This window comes from Anolis carolinensis, chromosome 5 (genome assembly GCF_035594765.1).
Source record: "Anolis carolinensis isolate JA03-04 chromosome 5, rAnoCar3.1.pri, whole genome shotgun sequence".
Taxonomy (NCBI): domain Eukaryota; kingdom Metazoa; phylum Chordata; class Lepidosauria; order Squamata; family Dactyloidae; genus Anolis; species Anolis carolinensis.
In genome coordinates this window covers 125,971,749-125,993,759 of record NC_085845.1, presented here as the reverse complement: position 1 = coordinate 125,993,759, position 22,011 = coordinate 125,971,749, and the positions used below count along the sequence as shown (strand labels likewise).

Here is a 22,011-nt window from a genome sequence, read left to right as displayed (position 1 = left end):
GAACTAGATGGGCGAATAAACCCCTTGGCTAAATTTTCATCTAGAAACTCCCGCAAAGCTTGCCTTTCCGGTACAGTCAAGGCATACAGCCTCCCTGCTGGCAGTTTCGCACCTTCTGCCAACTTGATGGCGCAATCATATGGCCTGTGCGGTGGTAATTTGTCCGCTTCTCTTTTACAAAATACATCAGAGAACTCCCCATACTCAGCAGGCACTCCCTCCATATCAGAATGAGTAACATTTAGAGTGCAACAATCCTGCCTCTTTAAGATCACTTTACGTGTTGCCCAATCTACATGTGGGTTTACTACAGCTAGCCAATCCATCCCCAGGATCACATCATATCTAGGCAAGCTCGTAATATCCCACACAAACGTTCCCGTTACTCCCTGCACCTCCCACGTTACTGCTGAGGTTTCATGGTTAACCACCCCAGTCTCCAGCAGTCTCCCATCTGCTCCTTCCACCCACACGTCGCATGCCTTGCGCACTCTAGGAATGCCATGCTTCTTAGCAAACTCAATATCTACATAGGAGACCGTAGCCCCTGAGTCCAGCAGTGCCAAAGTAGAAACAAGTTCCCTTCCCCCAACAGATAATGTAATGGGTACGAAAACATGCTTCCTCCCCTCAGTTGACTGCTTGAGGAGCCCTAGTGCGTTGGACTCACGTCGCACTAGGGCTGGCCTTTTCCCGAAAGCTGGGAAGGTTTCACATTACAATTTTTGGCAAAATGCCCAGCATTCCCACAGTACAAACACAAGCCCAGCTGCCTCCTACGGCTCTTTTCCTCTGTAGACAGCTTTTTAAAGACCCCAAGCTCCATGGGCTCTTCCCCCATCACCACAGGTGCCCTGGTTACATGCATGGGTGGCGCACACATTGCTTTTGAGTGTTTACGAGCCTCGAACCTTGCGTCTAAACGCAGCACCTTAGCTACTAAGGCGTCCCAGCTTTCAGCCGGCTCCAAGCGTGCTAATTCATCCTGGAGCATATCACTTAACCCGGCAGTAAATAAAAGCATGAATGCATTTTCCCCCCAATCCAGCTGGTGGCGATACAGGTTAAACTTATTTAAGTAATCCAAAACAGTCCCCTTTCCCTGTTTCAACCGATACAGAGCCCACCCAGCGTTCTCCGTGCGGAGAGGATCCCCAAAAGTATCAGTTAACAACTTTTTGAAATTATTCAAATTGTCCTTGACTGGGTCATTTCCCAAAATTAAATTAGTGGCCCATTGTCCTGCGGGACCGGTCAACAAACTCAAAATAAAGGCCACCTTGCTAGTGTCTGTAGGAAAAGCATGAGCACTGAGCTGAGAAAAATAAAGCTCCACTTGTGCCAAAAAGGTTGGCAACTTGCACCTAGTTCCGTCAAAGCGTTCAGGAGTCAAAACATGTCCTCTCACAGCCTGAGCTGTTTGGATAACGGTAAAAGCCGTTTGCAATTGGTCTACTTTGGCCCTTAACTCATCCATCGTCTTCCTGACGGGTTTATTGCTGCAATAAACTTTTTATGGGCGTTGGGCAATCTGTCAAGGACAGAACGCCACAAGATTCAAAGTAACAGAGTTTATTAGATTACAGAACTCAAAAATGCCCGTAAAACACAAGGGCCAGGCAGTTTTTGCCTTTAGGAGCAAAAAGGGGCAAAAGTAAATGTTCAAAAGATAAACCGGATTAAACCGGAGTTTAATCCGGGTAAAAACAAACTGCTTGCTTCAGCCTGGGTATAAACGAAACGAAAGCCAAGGAACAAAAGATACAAAGAATGCAACTAATTGGCAGCAGATTCCTCTCTGCTGCCAACACTGTGCTTAGAGTAACTTGCGTCGCTCCCCCACACACACAGCAGACAGGATCTCCAACACGAGTAAATCAGCCAAGGATTGTAGCAGTTGAGTAGACCAGTTCCGTTCCGTAGATCAAAGCCAGAAGCAGACGTTTGTAGTTTTTCCAAGTCCAAGAAGGGGGGAAGACAAGCCGTGGTCAGTTCAGTCCGAGTTCTCAAAGCAGGAGATGGCGTCCGTCAAGAAGACGACGGAGGGTCAAGCTAATAAGAGTAAGCACAGGTTTGCACAAACAAATGCCCACACAATCCCTCCCGCCGTCTGACCCTGGATTCCAATCAACTTACGTCACAGCACAGGAAAGCACACAAGTCTTCAGGGAAGCGTCCCACACACACACGGATCCCAAGCGTTTGCCCAGATTACCTTGCCCAACGCAATTTGCAATTGCTCTCAAGCCCCATTTTATGCCAGTTACAAATCTTCATCACTGTCAGCTGTCCTCCTTAACCCGGGCGTTTCCTCATCACTTTCCTCGTCAGAGCTGGAACACCTCTGACTACGCCCAACAGCATCTCCAGCTGTGGATCCCGTCCCATCCCTCCAGCTAAACCATGGGTCTAATCCTGAAGGTCCCCATTCATCTTCTGTCCCATCATGGCCAGTGGCACCCACTTCCTCCCTTACCCGAGTCCAATCCATCTCATCCTCCTCTGAGCTAACCAGCCCCTCCTCCATTCTCTCCGTAAACCCTTCGAAAGACTCCTCGTCAGATGGTGCTGCAAATATGTCTCGCAGTCTTTTTCTCTCTCGCTCCTCGAGAGTATCTGACTCTCGAGGAGTCTTACGCCCACGTCTGTCAGTAACAGAGCCATGAGGCTCAATCATAACACATACAGCAACGTTTTTTTGTTGTTCCCCACTCCAGGTGATTTTTTTAATGTTATTGATATTTAATTCTGTTTTAATGCTTGCGTATCTGTAGATTTTAAGATGTATTGAAATGTACTGAAATGCTTTTAATGTAAGCCACTTTTGAGTCTCCTTCGTGCAGAGAATAACAATAATTAATATGACAAAAATATTAATATGTGAAGATGATATTAAACCATGCAAAAAAGAGGTGGAGAAGGCCTCCACCACATTGCATCTAAGAACTACTCCTCAACCTCTGCGTATTGTGATGTAGTTTCAAAGTAACTTAATATATGATGCTAGATTACTTTACCAGCCACTTTCAGTACCTGTGTATGCATACTGCACCAAAGCCCACAGTGCATTTGGCTCCACGCCTTCCATTTTGATTTCTTCTTGTCTTGCCTCTCTTACGTCATTAGTAAACATGGCTGCAAAGTAGTCTGAGACAGATGACAACACCAATCTGTGATCATATGAAAGAAAAGAAGGTAAATTTGACATGTTTTATCTACTTATTATTTCTCTTAAAGGAAACCGAATTTTATTTTCATAAACTGTTTCATTATTGAGTCTATAAAACAGTATTTCCCAGTTTGAATCTTTCCAGTTTTCCAAAGAGCAAACAAAAAAGTACCAAGCAAATCAAACTGCCAAACTGCCAAAAAACACTTTCCAAAAGAATCTGACTGGAGATGAAAGAAAACTGATTATATCATTATTACTATTATTACTACAAGACTTTTGTAAGCATCCACATCAAAAATAACTCCCACCTGTGTCTGGACAGTACTAATTTAGCTATGTAAGCAATACCAGGGGTTGAATATTGGAAACAGACAGAATGATCTGTCAAACTGTGACTTGGAAATGCTACATATATTGCAAGAGGGTTCTGTACAGATACTATTGAAAACACAAACCCAAGTTATTTATTTGAACTTCAATTCTTTATCATTGCATTCACACCTATGAGGCAGTACACTTGCATAGAACAATCGCTTGGAATCTTCTAGAAAACTTTTTGTCTCCTTTCAGGCACCTATGTGAAATACCACTTCTTCAGTTCACATAAATGGACAACAGCGTGATAGAAAGAAGATGTGCTGAAAGGAAAGGAGATTCCACTTGAACATCAGGAAAAACTTCCTCACTGTGAGAACTGTTCGACAGTGGAACTCTCTCCCCCGGGCCGTGGTAGAGGCTCCTTCTTTGGAGGCTTTTAAGCAGAGGCTGGATGGCCATCTGTCAGGGGTGCTTTGAATGTGATTTCCTGCTTCTTAGCAGGGGGTTGGACTGGATGGCCCATGAGGTCTCTTCCAACTCTACTATTCTATGATTCTATGAAGGGAGGATGTGTGAGTTGCATGAATACACCAATGACCCCTTGAAAAACAACAGTTTCAGATACATGATCAGATTTTCAGCTTTGTGATGTTTGTGGGAAAAGAGTTGCAAGCTTATGCATGGTGAGACTCGCAGATGGAACATCATGACACTACTGATTGACAACTCTGTTCTACCCAAGGAAACATCATCTTGGGACCTTATATCAATACTATATTGCTTAATAAACATGAAGTGCTGAGCCTACCTAACTCTTTTGCTTCAGTCTGGAACAGATTACCTTTAAAAATGCCAATGAAGCTGCTACCACTCATGTTGAGTAGCTGTGAATACGTTCATGAGGTGGCAATTCATTCAACTAGTAAAACATTACCATAGCTTCTATGGCCCAATTTTATGAAGCACAGACTTCTCAGTTCCTGAAGGGCACACAACCAGTTTCTTCGGCTGCCTGTAAGTAGCAGTGTGATTAACATAAAATTCTACTACTCCAGGAACATCCGCTGAATGTAGAAAATGTTTCAGTGCTGAAGATTGGGTTCAAAAGGAGAAAAATGAAAGGTAGATACCACATTGAGCAATAGCTGGATCAACAATTAGTGCACTATTGTAACTTGTGGAGTCAGAACACCAACCAAAACAGACAACTGCAAAGCATAAATACTTGTAAAAAGCCGTAGATAATGGCTCAAAAAGGTGGATTGGCTGATGGAGTTGGGGGTGAGACATCCACAAACTCCAAGGAGGAGGTGTCTCCAGAACACATGGCCATAGATTCTGAATTGTTTTTGGGTGTTGTTTCTGACTTGTGGCAACTGACCTCCAGAGTTATAGCCCAACCTTCAAATCACTATATCATGCTAGGTCTCACATAGATTTTGAATATCTTGCAGAAAACCGTCAGCCAATAAAAATAATGATATAAAACTCCAGTTGATGAAATACATGCAGTAACTGCTGCTGAATATACTTTAATCAGAAAGGCAAATCCCTTGGCTATAAAATTACATTAAAAAGGAAACATGATGGATGGAACAGAGAAAAAGACTGAATTCTCCTGATTAGCAACTTGCAGTTCAACTGCGCCAATAAGATTATCTTAAAAGTAAAGCGATTCTTTCCAGAGAAACAGAAAAGCATTCCCCATACCACACTCCTCCTTTGCTGCAGTCAAATAGTAACTGCCTTGTCACTTGTGAAGCAAATAGGACTACCTTGGGGATTCTTGCAGAACTGAATTTATCATCCACTTGTTCTATAAATATACTTTCTTTTTCTTTTTTCTACAAGGTAAATTGCTATCTGGTAAATGCAATTATGAATTTGCAGTGGAACCTCTACTTAAGAGCATCCCAACTTAAGAGCATTTTGAGTTCAGAGATGTTACTCGGCCTGGGTTTTGCTTTTGAGTTAAGAGCTAACACCAGAGAGAGCGCTAGTGCCAGAGTATAGGATTTTAGGATTTCAAGGGAGCAGCTTCTGTGCCTCGTGCTCTTCTCCACTTTAGGAGATTGCTGTCCGCTTTGAGAAATTTGGGGTTAGTGGATTTTGTGTGCTTTATATTCCTGGTATGTTGGACTCCATGAATAGAGAAAGACCATGAGAGGGAGGGAGGCTGGAATGAGTACAGTATGAAAAAAAGGATGCTTCTGCTTCTTCACTTTGTGCTTGTTTGCTACAACTTTGTGCTTCTACCGTTGTGACACAACTTTGTGCTTCTACCATTTTAAAGTTGATCTTTCTTTTTTTATTGTTCTATGTGAATGTGCAGGTTTTGCCTTGCTTTTACACTGGCCAATACACATTTTGTTGCCTGAAATAGAATCATAGAATCATAACCCCTGCGATAAGTGAGGGAACACTGTACCAGTATTTGCACATACATCCCTTGAAGATGGGACTCAAATTATATTCTATGGGAAGAGTGGGTGGGGCTACCACCAAAACGTTTCTTTTAGAGATCTAGAAGGTTTCACACAGCACCGCGCATGCATGGACAAACCCATATGTGCTATTTCACACACCATGAAGAAGAATTTTATACACAATATTTTAAATAATTTTATGCATGAAACAAAGTTTGTGTCAGAAATCAAAAATATCATTATCTCAGCCATCCATATGAACAATTTTGGAATTTGGAATTTCAGATAAGAATGCTCAACCTGTCACCAAAGGTGATGTAAGCACATATAGAGGTGGAACTGAAATCAGAGTACACACTCAGGTAAATTTCTCAAATGGACTGCAACAGAGGGAATGATTTGAAAGGTTTTCTGGGAAAGTGAAATGAAAGACCATGGAGGTCATAACTGACAATGAGATGAAGCTCTAAGTTGAGGGGAGTATTTCTGGTAGGACTACTCAGAACAGTCACACAGATACTAATAGCAGAGATGGTCAATTGCTACAAGGTAAGAACATGTGATGACTTAATCAGTTGGGCCTTTTCCTTATCAGAGGAGTATTAAGCTAAGCCTAAACAGAAAGAGGCAGAGGAAGTGTTGAGGAATTTGACCGCCAATCATTTCTAGATTGGAGGTTGACACAGAGCTTGGACTCTGCAACAGGGATCCATTATGACCAGAGAGAGGAGTGAGACACTGAGCATTTCCGTCTTTGAAACAATTTCTGGTAATATAAGCAAGTTGTGTAGGACTGCTAGACTTCAGCAGAATATGTATTGTCAGAAGCTGACCTAACTGAAGATGCAGATAACTTATTCAAATGATACAGACAGTAAATATTGATGGTGTCAATTCTCAGAGTGATGCTTTGAAATTGAAAAAGATGTCTTACCAGGATGAGTACTATTCTCTGATAGGAACAGATGGATGGTGACTTGGGATACTACATAGGCACTGTACTGAATTATAGCACACTTGTCCCTGAGCTGAGAACCTGAATGCCTGGACTGCCCTAGTTCCACAGGTGAAAATTCTGTATAAAAAATGTTTGAAGGAGAGACTGTAAGTATGAAAAGTAATGGAACCTCTTCAATAAAACATCAAGGTATTTCCTTTTTTTCTTGCATGCTGCTCTTTGACTAAAATAAATGTTGATTTTATTTCTTTTTCTTTCTGGTCTCTTTTATTCTTGTGAGCCTGTTTTCAAGGTTTGGTAAGAAATGTGTCAAATGATTATTGTGATGTTGTCTTGGATACTGAAGGCCTTGGTACTAATTGTTGTCAATCCTTTTGCCCACAACAGAGCACTAAGCATCCTGGTTGATTTAGAAATAATATCACTATACTTATGCATATTTCCATGGACTGAATCTTTATACTCACCAAGTAAAACTAAGGAAATGTTACATTTGTCAGATTCCTGAGTCTCCTCAAGTATAACAGACATTTATCATAGTTGTCAGCCAGAGAGACTTTTGAATGTTAAACAACGCATTGTTTGAAGAGGATGGATAAGGTCACAAGCCTCAGAGACAAGCAATCTTTTTATCACCAATAAAATTTTCAGTAAAGGAAAAACGGATAAAAATGAAAGGAGTACAATAAGAAACGGGGGGGGGGGGGGGGGGGGGGATGGCAGCTAATTCTAGAGGTTCTTTTCCATGTTCCTACTACTGCTGGAAGACAAAGAAGTGAAAAGATGTCTCACACATGCTTTATTCTAAGCTTGCTCTAGACAGGTGTGCAAACTCATATGCATGATGTAAAAAAAAATTGAAGAAAACTCAGTTCTTTTTCATTAGAGAGTTACATACATATTTACCTGTGTGCAGGAATACGGCGATCACCAGCAACTAACACCACATCACACAACTGCTTGTGTCTCAGGTAATTTTCCATCTTTTTAAAAGTCTGTTCTGCATGATTGAGGGCTTGAAAAAATTCATCAGATGTGCAGGGTTCCATAGTATGACAAGACGCCAGAGTCTGGCTGCTGTTGGAAGTCCTGGAAGGAAAATATATACACATTTCAAAGTTGTCATAATCGTTTCGAATTTTAAAAATATAAAAATATGTACACAAGTACTTGAAAGCATAAAATTTCCAGTTGGACATGAAACCCTCTGGATGGTTCTGGAGCAGTCACTTTGTCTCATGATTGTTATGAGGACAAAATGAAATGAGAAAGCCATATATGTCACCTTCGTTACATTGGAAGAAAGCTAGAACATAAAAATAAAAAAAATGTTTGCACCGTAGAAAAATAGAATATTAACTCACTTCTATGCATTTTCAGCATGTAACGAATCCCAAACAGTTTCAATTTCCTCTCAGTTTGGATACTCAATTAACAGTGAATGTAATGAAAAAGTTTTTTAAAGCCTAATATGTTTGGCATTCTCAGCAACAACTGTCTACGTAGTAATCTCTTCTGCCGTCTACAATGTCTATATGATTTGTTTCATTTCCATGCATTACTGGGTAAAACCACTGTATAATGTGGAGTTATAACACAATGTTATAGGTCAAATTATAACCTGAGCAGTAACCCAAAAATGTATTTGTGTTCCTCTCTTTAATTTTAGTGTGATTTTCCCAATGCTTTAAAGCAAAGTCTATATACCACAAACCTGCAAGTTTTTAGATGTTTTATCAATAGTTTTAATAACTATAAAGCTTGGAGTATTGTATGATTATTGTCATTTATTAGATGTTTTATTGTGAGATGCCCAGGCATCCTTTGTTATTGGGTAGCATATAAATACAACAAATAAAGAAGCAAGAGGTTAAAAAAGTGTTAAAAGTATGGTGACAATATTTTAGTTTGAATATCTAGACTGAGACTTTTTGGTACTCCAGTATATATTTTATCAGTTTGCTGACAATACTATACAAAATGAAAACAATTCTTCTGCAACTATATCCAAATAACGAGTATCATTTTACAAGTTCCAAACATCCCAGCTACATCAACTGGAGCGCCATGCTAATGAACATTTTGTGCCTGGGAAAGTGGTTAATTGTTCAGCAAAGATGCAATTAATGGCTCTGGCATTTATGTGATCATAATTAGGTTTCAAAATTAACAGCCTATTAACATGATGTATGGATGAATGGTAGAAGAAAAGCAGAAGTGACTTCTAGCTTATCTTCCAACCAACACAAGTTAGAAATGAAACAGCAGATGACTTAATGACTGCAAAAAATTCACAGATTGTGTTTGTGAGACATCTTCATACCTTACACAGGAATACAAGCTTCTAGAAACAGTATAATGAATCAGAATTAGTTTTCTTCCGGTAACAAATACTGTATCTACTTATATATTTCTGTCTGTTCTAAAGAGACCTGCTTTTCCTTCAGAACCCACCAAAAGTTAAAGAAACGAATCCAAGCTGATATATCTTATTTGCTGTACTACATCTCCCATAAACAAATGACCATGCAGTTGAAGTAGGATAGCTGGACAGCATTGCAAGTCCAGTTTTCTGCACAGAGCTTTTGACTTTTATCTTCCAAGAGTAGCCTCTGCACAAAATTATAAATGCAGGGCAACTTTGTCAATACAGTAGAGTCTTGCTTATCCAACATAAACGGGCCGGCAGAATGTTGGATAAGCGAATATGTTGGATAATAAGGAGAGATTAATAAGGAGAGGAAAAGCCTATTAAACATTAAATTAGGTTATGATTTTACAAATTAAGCACCAAAACATCATGTTATACAACAAATTTGACAGAAAAAGTAGTTCAATACACAGTAATGCTATGGAGTAATTACTGTATTTACGAATTTAGCACCAAAATATCATGATGTATTGAAAACATTGACTACAAAAATGCATTGGATAATCCAGAACGTTGGATAAGCGAGCTTTGGATAAGTGAGACTCTATATCTGTTTCAACTCAGAATTATAAGGCAAAGAAACCAAGCAAGGAACTTCAAATGCTTCTTTGGATCCAGGCTCTAGGGTGCAAACTGAGTTTAATACATACAACTTTCTTGAATAAGTCACCTTAAAAAGGTCTTTCCACAAAACTGGTGGAAAAGCTTTTATCTGAGTAATGACATAAAATGGGAAATAGCTGTTGTTCAGCTGATATGGTAACTCAAAATTTGTTGACATTTGCCCAAGGCCAGGGCATGTCTGAAAGCAAAAGGAAGGTCATCACAACAGAACACGCTAATGATGTCCAGGAGGACCACAAGGTCAGTGTTTCCCCAATGCAATTTATTAATTTTGCTTTACCTAGTAGACAAACAGGGATACATCCAACTAACTTTAATGGAAAAGTCTATCAATTGTTGCCAGATTCTGAACTTGCTGGTCTACGCTTCACCTAGCAGAACAACCTAATATAAAAACCTACTGCTACGGTATTAAATGCATTTGGGATGGGTACTCAAAGAATCCCTCATCATCTTAGTGAGCCAGCTAGTCTCCAGCTGCTTCCTACCATGTTGAAAATGCTTTTTCATTCAACCCCATCTATAGGTTTAGTATATCTGCCCTATCCTTTCCCCCTGTAGCAGAAGAGGACATTGGTATTCCTTTCACTCCAAAACATACCTTTGTGAAATGTATGCCTCAGAAGTGGTAGATGAAAGAGTGCATTGCTTTCACCAACACTAGGACCTAGGGACAAAACAATCATAAGTTTGGAGGCACCTGTAGTTTTCTTGGCAGAAAAATCCATCACTTCTACACATCCATTCCACTCATACTAGCGAGAGCAGGAGATAGGAAGTGGCTCTTCCTCTTTTCCTTTCTGGTGGCTCTGAAATCTCCCCTTCTTTTTCTCAAAGGCTAGAATGAGAGAATTTTTTTGATCCTGGATTGTGCGTGGCTGTCTCTGTGAAGCCAGAGAGCCTAAAGGCACTCCTGACTATTTTTCTAGATTACTCTGTTCTAGCCCTTATCGCTGTAACTCGGGAACTTTCTAATAGAGGACAAGTCACTTTTGCAGCCAGTCTGGTTCCCTGTTGGTGGAAATCCTTTCAGCTGGTAAAGGGATATTTCTGCCACATTCAACCACTCCTGCTCAGACAACCAGCCAAGAGGTCCGTAATTCTTTCTTAAAGTTCATCAAATGCTAAGGTCTTGCTGGAGTTTTGTCACTTTCTATAAAATGATTTAATAAGCTCTCCTGCATGTAAACAGCACACCATATAAATACTCAATACCTGAAACAGTAATGAATAGCTTTGATAAGGTCACAGTAACTTGGCTTATACTTCACGGATCTGATAATGGCTAACATCTGCTGCAAAGAGGTTTTTTTGCTTGTTTTCTCTTGTTTTTTTCTCTTATCAGTTTTGTAACAAACTAGCCTCACACAGCATCTGAACAGACAAACTATGGTTTACACTTTGCCTTCAAACAAATTTTTCAAACCAGTATAAAATGTTGATTTGTTGACACATTTGGTGGCCAGCACATACTGTAATTTTCTGTGTAGATGCAATGGCAAACTATTGTGTTGCAAACCTGAACATAATAAAGCAGAAGCTATGGAAGAAGAAAAAAAAGGAACTCTGCAGACAAGGAGGTCCATTTCCACAGAGTCAAATTGTGGTATTCTGGCATAGGTGGGAGGTGAATAACCATATTAATTACCCACAAGATGCAGACAGATATATCATATATGGAGACTCCAGTTTACCATGAATTCACATTCACAGCTGATATATTTACTCAGGTAGGAAGAAAGTATATTTTTCCAGATGAAATATTTCAGATTGAAGACTGGCAAGTTTGCACTACACTGAAGCAAGGTGCCTAAATAATCTACAATATAAAAGTTGAAACCACTGCACAGAATGCAACATTCCCACTGCAATTTTTTGATAGCGCATACTACACTCTACCCAAATGGAAAAGCACCAAAGTGTAATATGGCTTATTCCCAGGTAACTATAATTTTATAAGCCCTATTGTTGGAAAGAATAAACATATAGATAATTAACATGTTTTAATTTTCTATTTTCATATGAAGGTGTTCAAAGTGCAAGCATGTCTCTGCTAACAAGGAAGATCCTTTTTACAAAGTACTTTTCTGACCACCCGGATCTTTTCCATCCTTCTAGCTGGAACTTTTAAAAATATTAGAATTTTAATCTTTTTATTATAATTTTCATTATTTTTTTCTGTAGGATGAGTAGGGAAAACTAGTTTAAATTGATGTATATAACTATATAAGTTACGAACAAGAAAGGTTGTGTAGGTTTGTTCTTAAGATGAATTTGAACGATAGAGAGAGAGAGACAGAGAGAGACAGAGACTGAGGGAGGGAGGGAGGGAAGGAGGAGGGAGGAAGGGAAGGAGGAGAGATTGTGTGTGTTTGGATAGCATAGGGAAGAGTTAACTCTCTGCAGTGTTTATTTTGCAGTTTGTGCCCCTGTTCAGAAGATTTCAACTTCACTTTCTGCCCCTGTTATAATTGGATTTTAAAAAATTTGGCTTATTGTGGAAACAAATTGGTAAGAGTGATTCAGTTCAGACACCTTTTATCCATGATAAGTCTTTCAGGAGTGAATTTCCCTTCCTACGAGTAGATTTATCTCACTTCCTGTTGTCTCACCCCCGTTCTTAAGTATGTGTGTTTGTAAGTTGGATGTTTTTAATTCACGTACTGCCTGTATAGGGGGAAATTACTGTCTTCACAAATTGTAAAATTATATATATATATATATATTGCTGAAAAATTGATAAATATCTAGATTAAAAACAGTATTGGAATCAGAAGGGTGGTGAAGAACCAGAAAAACACAGACTTTCGGTTGCCAGGTTGCAGAAACATGTTTGTAGTAAATATTACAGCAAAGCTTGAGGTAGAAAACAATGTGTTATCTCTCAACTGAACTACCATACTTTCGTTGTATGTGCCTTCCTATAACAGGCAAAGGATTTGCAGCTGCCTCTAGAATCTCTTACCAAGTATGTGGGAACAGCAGAAATAAAGGGGGGAAGTAAATTAGCCTGCCTCACCCAGTAGAAAGAAAATCATACAGCTATAGATTTAATGGCATTCCATGCAGTCATGCCGGCCACATGACCTTGGAGGTGTCTATGGACAACGCTGGCTCTTCGGCTTAGAAATGGAGATGAGCACCAACCCCCAGAGTCGGACTTGACTGGACTTAACATCAGGGGAAACCTTTACCTTTAACTTTATAGGGTTGGCCACCAAAATGGAATTCATAACACAAACAGAGGACAGTGAAATTAAAAATAATCTCTGAATTCATTTTGGAAGAAGCTTTCATGTGGTATGTAGAAGGCTCAAACTGTTTTAGTCTGCTTATGAAAAGCTCATCTGAATGAGTTGTGTTTCATTTCCCATGTGCATATTGTTCGTTTTAAATGAAAACTTTGGTGGAACACGATGAACTGTTATTTTTTTGGTGCTATAAGAACTTATTATTATTATTTCCATTTCTTTTACCTCTGATACCAAGGAAATAATGTCCAGGAAGGCATCTACTTAATTAATTGAAGTATACAGATACCTTCTTATTCCTCTATATTCCAGTTGTTAAAGCACAAGCAGCTACTCACGATGAATATAACAGCTACTCACGACGAATATAAACTGTTATCTTACAGAATTGCTACAATATACCAGCTAGTTAATTTGCAACTGTCTTGCATGAAATCTGTAGTAGATTTCAAGCACATCTGCATTGAATGTGCATACAAATACAGTCATACTCAACTGTCAATTCCTACCAACTAGAAAATAAAAAGAGAAGTAAAATAACACGGTTGGGATGGTCTTGCTATCTTTTATGCATTGCAAACAATGGTAAAGGAGGACAATTAAAACATATCTACAAAAGGTGGCACTATATACAAACGTTCCTGGAAAAAAGATGCTGGTGAGTTCTTTATCTCAAAAACAAATAGGGGTTTAAGCAGTTTCTCTTGTCCTGGTTCCTTGTCAAACCAGGCTATTTAATATTTCATCAGATTCTTAGGAGAAATAAATTTTAAACATTGATGAAAATATGATAAAATATACACTGATTTTGCTTATATTTCATCTTTATGACTCATATATTCTAAAATAATTATTTTCTAAATTCTGTAAGAGATATTTGCATTACTTAGACTGATGGGAATCCAGGGATTTTACATAGTGAAGGAGATCCAAGGCTGTAACGATAATTTCTATTTTTATGGCAATGAATTACACAGGCACAAGAGACATATATATTCAGTTTCTATGATATTCAAGAACGACTCCAGTAAAAAGAAAATTACAGAAGACAGATAGTCTTGAACAATGCTAGAATTTTAAAAGGTAGCCCATCTCCTCATCCTAAATTTCAAGGTTTTGATAAAGTCTTTGAAATCCAAAATATTAAATATACAATGGTTTGTTTCTAAGAAAGTTCACAATTTTGATCCCTCAGTTCCAAATCCTATCTGATACATAGAAAACTAAAGGAAGGAGGAAAAGAAATATAGTACAAATGTGAAATCATAACTATTAGTCCCATCTGAGTCCTTCTAAAGAACAGGTAATGTGAACGTGTACTTAGGTACAGGCCCCCAAGCCAATAGGATCACAAGTGGAAAACCTGAAAGCCCTTAGCCAAGCAAATGAACTCAGTGTCAAGGACACAGGAGAAAGAGTTGTCCAGACTGGTATACTTTGAGTATTCCAGGTCCTAGTCCCTGAATTTATTTTCCTATCCAACTGTCTCTTCCCAGCTCACAAATGCCTACAAAAGTTGAAGCAATCCTCTCTCACTTTCAGAGAGGTAGATAAGACCTCTGATCTCTCTCGCCAGATACCGGGCATTTTCTGTTTATGGACAAATCTACGGTATGTACCTGAATTAACTGTGGTCTGTAGGGATGGCTACCCTGCTAAGGGATGTGGGTTTCTATAGGGTCTGCTGTTTTGTTGTAAAAACATGCAACCACAGGAGCTGAATGACAAATTAATTTCACAAGCCACCATAACTTGCTTGCATACGCAAATAGCTCCATACTGCTTCTTCCATTGAGGATAAACTTTGTGTTGGAGCATGTCCATAATAAATACATATATATATACAACAGTAGGATTGTATCTGCTATTATATGTATGCATGTGTAGTTATGTTGTCACTTCAGCCATATCTACCAACATAAGTACGTTAATATTTTTCCCCCACTGATTTAAATACAGTACTGTAATTTTCTCTTAAAGAATCAGTTTCTGGGAAATCTTATTACCAAGAAAACAAAACTGTTGTACGTTACTGTTTTGAATTCCAGAGGAACACCTCTGCAGGACTGATTTTTTTCTTTACAATGTTCATTTGATATCTTCAGTATAAATTTGTGTAGTACTTTGTACAAACACTGAACAGATGTTGTTGAAAATGTTAAAATGCACTGCATTCCACACAGCCTAAGGTGATTTATTTTTGTCACCTCCCTTAATTATTTACATAGCTGAATAAATTTACAGTTCAATGGGTTTTTTTACATAACAATTTTCTACATAACAATTATAGACACATAAAGAGAGGTAAAATGTCAGTGTGGGTTTTCTTCTTCCAACATATTTGGTACACTATTTTTTCACATGCAAAAAGGAAAACCAACTGAATACACTTTGACATCCTGTGCACAGTAGCACAATAAGATTTAGAAGAGGACCACTTACCACCAAAGTTCTAAAGAGAAACAAAAAAATACCACCTTGAAGAATCTCTCTCTGTGACATAAAAAAGATAGAAGAAAACTTGACCTTTCCTTAAACATAAAGGAAAAAACCTACTATAAAATACTAACACAAGATTTATAGTCCAATCTTACACATAAGTGGGACTTATTCTCAACTCAATGTGAATACCTACAAGTGCTGCCTTCAAAACACCAATACCAAAAACGTTTAGTTGTATAATGTCACAGTAAAGCATTATTTAGATATATGACAAAGGCAGACCCAGTGAAATATTCTCTACTATCTAAATATTCTCTACTGCCTCACACCCAACCTGGATGCAGCTATTTTAGTATCACGCAGACCTTAAATTTTTATTCCATTCTAATTCAAAATCACAAGTACAGGCAGTCCTCAAGTTACAAACATCCAACTTACGAATGGCTCATAGTTAAGAATGGGGGTGAGACAACAGGATGTGAAAGAAATCTACCCCTAGGAAGGGAAATTCACTCCTGGAAGAGTTAGCATGGGGAAAAGGTATCTCAACTGAAGCTTTCTCACCAATCCTTTTTCAAACTACAAGCCACATTTTTCAAAATCCAATTATCACAGGGGCAGAAAGTGAGGTGAAATCTTCTGAATAGGGGAACAGACAGCACAACAAACATCACGGGGCTGTTAACCCTTCTCTATGCCATCCAAAGCTTGCATGTGTGTGTGTGGCTGGAGTTACACTTAAAAAATGTACCTGTTCTGACTTACATACTGCCTGTACTGAAAGCCATAAAAATAGGTAAACATAAATTAAAATAAAGAACATAACAAATTAAAATTCAGAACACATAATACATCTCTAGAAGACTGAGCTTCCTGTAGCTGATACAGAAAACAAAATTCTTTCCGCTCTACTCAGATATACTTTTGACACAAGAAATCAAAGGTGGCATTCTTTCTATACTGCTGCTCATAATTTCTCCAAGGCTTTGGCTAAACTGAAGTTGTCAGTATTTTAATAGCACTGCAATGGAACGTTATGACCCCCCTCCCCACAAAGCCATTTAATCTTATAGACAAAAAAATATGGAACAAATAATTCCTTACAAGAAGAAAGTAACAACCTGCATGAACTGCTATCAGATACATTTTCTTCTTCACTGACTCCCTCCCCAGCATCAGCTCCCTCAAGCCAGTGTGCACCTCCACCGTCCTCTGTGGTGAGCTCAAATGCAGGCACATCGGAGCTGAATGCCATTGGCCAAGAGGATGAATTCTGGAAACTCTTCTGGTTGGACCTTTGGAAACCAATTGAGGCAAAAGGTAGTGGTAGGTTCCCTGGATCCAAAAACTTTATTCCAGTTGTTTCGTTCGGTCCTTTGTCCCAAAAATCTCCTGGATGGCAGTCAACGCTAGGATTAGGAGGAGATTGCTGGTGACCAAACCACTTCCATCGGATTTTTAGAATCTGCTTCACATCAAACTCTTTACGAGAGCCAGACATCTTCAGCGCAAGCAAGTTATCGTCTAGGCAACGGGGCAAGCAGCAGCGCACATAAAGAGGATTTGTGCATCCAACCAGGACAAGATAAAGGCATGGTCTGCCTGTTTATGGATAGCTGAGGGGCGTGGGGGGAGGGGGTGAGAAGAAGGAAATATATGGGACAAAGAATTTCAGTAAACCCTCTCCTATCTAAACAAATATAAGGGATTATTCCAGAAAAATGATGAAAAGAGAAAGCCAAGTTGCTTTTTTCATCAAGAATACCAAACAGCTACAAAAAAAGAGTAACTGCATTTGTTCCTGCTTGCCTCTTCATCTTTGTATCATTAACTTCTAACAGCACTGACAGTTCGCATTAAAGCACTTTCAGGAACTGTCCACAACCTCCTCCTTCAGCCCACAGAATGACAAAGAACATTATGCTGCATCTCTGATGCTCTCTTGCCTGCTCATCCTGTTAACTCTTTCCTTTACAAATATTTAGGGGAAGGTAATAAAAGGGGGGCGACGGAGGAGAAATGCCATATTATTTTAAAAGGTAGAAAAACTAGTTGTTTGGTGTAAAAATACATTTATATAGGAGAAAGTGAAACATAGGGTGTTTAATTTTTATTCCCCTCTTCCGTTTTACATGAATACTGCATTACTAAAATTGTCAATGCATACAATTACAATAAATAATAAATGGTGATGAACTGAAGAATTTCTTCTCCATTGTTATTTAAAACACAAGAAAAGAATGAGACCTCCAAAAAAACTAAAGCTTTCCTTTAGGAGCACAAAAAAGGAGCACAAAGCTGAGATAGATAGCTAACAATAAAACCAAAGGAAGAAAAAACATCTGAAAAACATATTGTTAAACTTAAAAATAATGAATGCAACATTTTTTTCAAATAAATCATATGAAGGAAATCAGTTGACAAAAGAGTGAAATAGCTAGAACAGGGAGACCACAGAGCAGCTGAGTGAATTCTGTGCAAGAATTTTGATTATAGAAGATGCTAGACAGATAATATGCCTGTGATAATCTGTCATCACTGATAACAGCAGAGATCATTTGAAGAACCAAGTTATAAAGAAATAATAAAATAAAAGCGTCAAGCACTGACTAACTACAGAAGGACTTTATATTCTCATTATAGTTCATGATTGTGATCTAATCATTAGTTGTATCTTGTTTTTTCTTGAAGAATGACAACACGCTTCACACAAGATCTCAAAAAGTTTCTTATCTAAAAATTAACCAGGAGCAGAAATTAACAATCTTTATTTCAGAGAAGTGAAGATGCTCTGAAAACAGAACTGGTTAAAACATGTATAACATCATATATTGCCAAGTTTAATTGTGCATCTATTTGTCATCTTTCACTCAGTGAGCACAGGAAAGAATCAGAGCCCTCCTTTTTCCTGCATGATCTTCACAAGTGTCAGACTGACAATAACCCAAGGAACCATGAAACTCACTTAATGAGTTTTGGGTTCCATTGACCTAAAAGCTACTCTTCCCACTTTCCAGTCTTCTAACGCTCTACAACAACAACACTTTATTTATATACCGCTCTATCTCCGATAAGAACTCAGAGCGGTTTACACATCATAAAAACAATCAATACATATACATAATACAAAATACAAGAAACCAATATAACAGCAATTAACAAACATGTTTAAAATTCCAACATTTTAAAACAATGTAATACCTAGTAAGAACAACTGCAGATTGCTCCATTGAGTGGTTCTACAACAAAAGGGCATAATATATATGCCCGGGGCCGGGCTGTGGCGCAGCTGTTGAGCAGCTGCCTTAAATCACTCTGACCATGAGGTCACGAGTTCGAGGCCAGCCCGTGGCGGGGTGAGCACCCGTCAATTAAAAATAAAAAATAGCCCCTGCTCGTTGCTGACCTAGCAACCCGAAAGATAGTTGCATCTATCAAGTAGGAGATAAGGTACCACTTATAAAGTGGGGAGGCAAGATTAACTAATTTACGACCTGGAATGAGGAAGTGCCGTCAGTGTGGATGATGAAGCAGCTGCTCCCCCCTGTGGCCAGAATCGAACATCCCCTCAGAAGAAGGTTAACTTGCCTCTGCGTGTGTCTCTCAGTCTCTGTTTGATGTGTTTATGGGCATTGAATGTTTGCCCTATGTGTGTTATAATGTGATCCGCCCTGAGTCCCCTTCGGGGTGAGAAGGGCGGAATATAAATACTGTAAATAAATAAATAAATAAATATAAAATATATAAAACAGGCAAGATGGCAGTATGGCCGGAATAGAACTCATATGGTAAAAATGGCATAAAGCCAAGGCAAAGTGTGACTGATAGCAAGGAACCTAGGCCAAAATTCCACACTTCGGCCTACTGTATAGCTATCAGGTAGGACTAAAAGAATAAACACCATAACAGGACCAAAAGTGTGGGTAAAGTACAGAACAAGTGTCATGCAATAATCAAGTGTGGTGTCTAGAATTGCAGAGTAAGCACTTTCAAAAGCCAATTTTGATCCCAGTTTTCATTTAATGGCTAAAGTGGCACCTAAGGCTTCAGGTTAATCATTTCCAAAAACCTGTTGGAACCACCAAGTTTTCAAATCCCTAGGAGAAGATGTTATTGATGGTGCTAATCTTAGCTCTTTGGGTAGGGCGTTCCAGAGGCGTTCCAGAGCCTTTGGAACAACTACACTAGAATGCTTGTCAGACTTTTTTGTATTGTGTACTGTCCATTGCCATTGGAAGCAAATAGAAATCTGGAGGGACACAAGGAGAAAAAACAGGAAGGTGTTTTCAATAGTAAGGAGCAAAACATTTTAAACAATGGTGGCAGTGAAGTAAAACAAAGATGATAATAAACAAAGACTAGGGGAAGAGATGATTCATAGAACTGACAGGAAAGACCTGAAAAGCTCTATTACTGCAAGGAAAGAAGTCAACAGTTACATAAAAATATCATACAATTCCTGCTTCTGAAACTGGCATGAAAGGAGATAACCTATATGGCTGTGAATTACTCCTCAGTACTGTCCAGAAAATGTGCACTCCCGTGTGACTGTTGTTATGTGCGACCCTAAGGCAAACCTATCATAGGGTTTCCTTGGCAAGATTTGTTTGCCTTCCTTTGAGGCCACCCAATAAATTTCCATGGAAATTTGCCAGAATCCAGAGTCATTGTCAAATGCTCAAACCACTACCTTTAAGATATGCTCTCCCTTTAAAATAATTTGGGAATTAAACAAACCCTACTCCTAACCCTGTTTAATCAGTTACAACAGAGCAAAAAGTTGTGCGTATTTCTACTCATTTCACTGGGGGAAAAATTGGTAATGTTAACCAATATGTCCATCCTTGCAACATATCAAATGCTTATAAAAAGCCAGATTCACATTTAGCCTCTCTCCACCTGTGCCGGGTAAATGACGAAATTCCACAATGGCCAGTAGGCTAATAGCTGTGATAGAATTACCTATTTCGATAAATTATGTATTTTGACAAAGACAACATTTAAAAAACATGTTGAAAGCAAACAGCAAACCTTCACTCAACCATGAATTTTGAAGTTTCAACATAATAATAATAATAATAATAATAATAATAATAATAATAAACTTTATTTATACCCCGCCACCATCTCTCCAACGGGGACTCGGGGCAGCTTACATGGGGCCTTGCCCAAAACCATACAATATAACAGAATATAAAACAACATATCATAACACAATTTAACAATACGATAAATAATAACATACGTTACAACCCAAAATTCAGAAAAAGCAATAAAAACCAGGGCAGGCCACATGAACATTTATTCAATATTCAACTGTATTACATTGACCTCTTATTGCATTTTCAAGGGCTTATTGTTCTACTCCGTTTCAGACAGCTAATTTCACAACACATTATATGATCAGATATTAAGGAGCAGATTATGGTTAGGAAATTTACAATAAATTGCTTTTACACTGGTATTTTTAAATTTCATCTACACTTTCAGGATGAGAGAGACTTTGGATATCTGCCCAGCCCTACCCCAATAACAGCAACTGCTGTCCTGGGATGTGATAGAGACAATAATAAACATTGAAAAACATACATTATTATTAAAGTCAAAGGATCCTCCAGTGGCCTAGGGGATAAAAGCCTTGTGACGTGAAGGTTGGGTTGCTGACCTGAAGGCTGCCAGGTTCGAATCCCACCCGGGGAGAGTGCGGATGAGCTCCCTCTATCAGCTCCAGCTCCATGCGGGGACATGAGAGAAGCCTCCCACAAAGATGGTAAAACATCAAAAACATCCGGGCGTCCCCTGGGCAATGTCCTTGCAGACGGCCAATTCTCTCACTCCAGAAGCAACTCCAGTTGCTCCTGACACGAAAAAAATTAAAGTCAGAGCTGGACCAATGACTCCACCACCAAGAAATGCAACATGCAACAACGAACAGCCATGTAAACATGAAGGTCAACTGAAAGTGTTTTCCAAGGCTGTTTGGAATATGAACACATTCCACAATGATCTCTGAACATCGCCCTTTTTTCTCCTAAAAGGTGAAATTCTGCTGCCTTAAAAACTGAAAGAAGAAAGGATTCAGCTGTGTTGGCCAAAAAACAAACAAACAAACAACCATGCCCGATTGTTAAGCAGCTTAAGCTTCAAGATTTGGCAAACTTGACATACAGCCTCAGTAGACCTTTTTAACTGTTCTGTTTCCAGAAGAAAACGTGCAGGAAGAAAGATCTCAATCATTTCCCAATAGATTTTGAGGGACATTTCCTCCAATTTCCCACTACCACTACTACCCTGGCCACAGAGAAGGAAGAAGACAAGGCAGGCAAGTTGTGCCTACTTATCAACTGGCAAAAACCTCTTCTCCACCTCTTGATTGTCCTGAGATTGTC

The 22,011-nt window shown here is 38.9% G+C and overlaps 1 protein-coding gene across 6 annotated transcripts in view; it reads right to left on the bottom strand.

Annotated features, from left to right (window-relative positions):
• klhl5 (kelch like family member 5) overlaps positions 1 to 22,011 on the bottom strand; it is a 61,844-nt gene that overhangs the window by 20,279 nt on the left and 19,554 nt on the right. For 2 of the 6 annotated variants that reach the window (XM_008111273.3, XM_016993884.2), the window contains 2 exons: positions 7,781 to 7,963; positions 3,034 to 3,170 (listed from right to left, as the gene is read on the bottom strand). In XM_008111273.3, the coding sequence (XP_008109480.1) occupies positions 3,034 to 3,170; positions 7,781 to 7,963 (320 nt within the window). Of the gene's footprint in view, positions 1 to 3,033; positions 3,171 to 7,780; positions 7,964 to 10,530; positions 10,597 to 16,726; positions 17,500 to 21,287; positions 21,442 to 22,011 lie in introns of those variants that run through there. The other 4 variants (XM_008111274.3, XM_016993886.2, XM_003221344.4 and 1 more) reach the window with 4 other exon arrangements.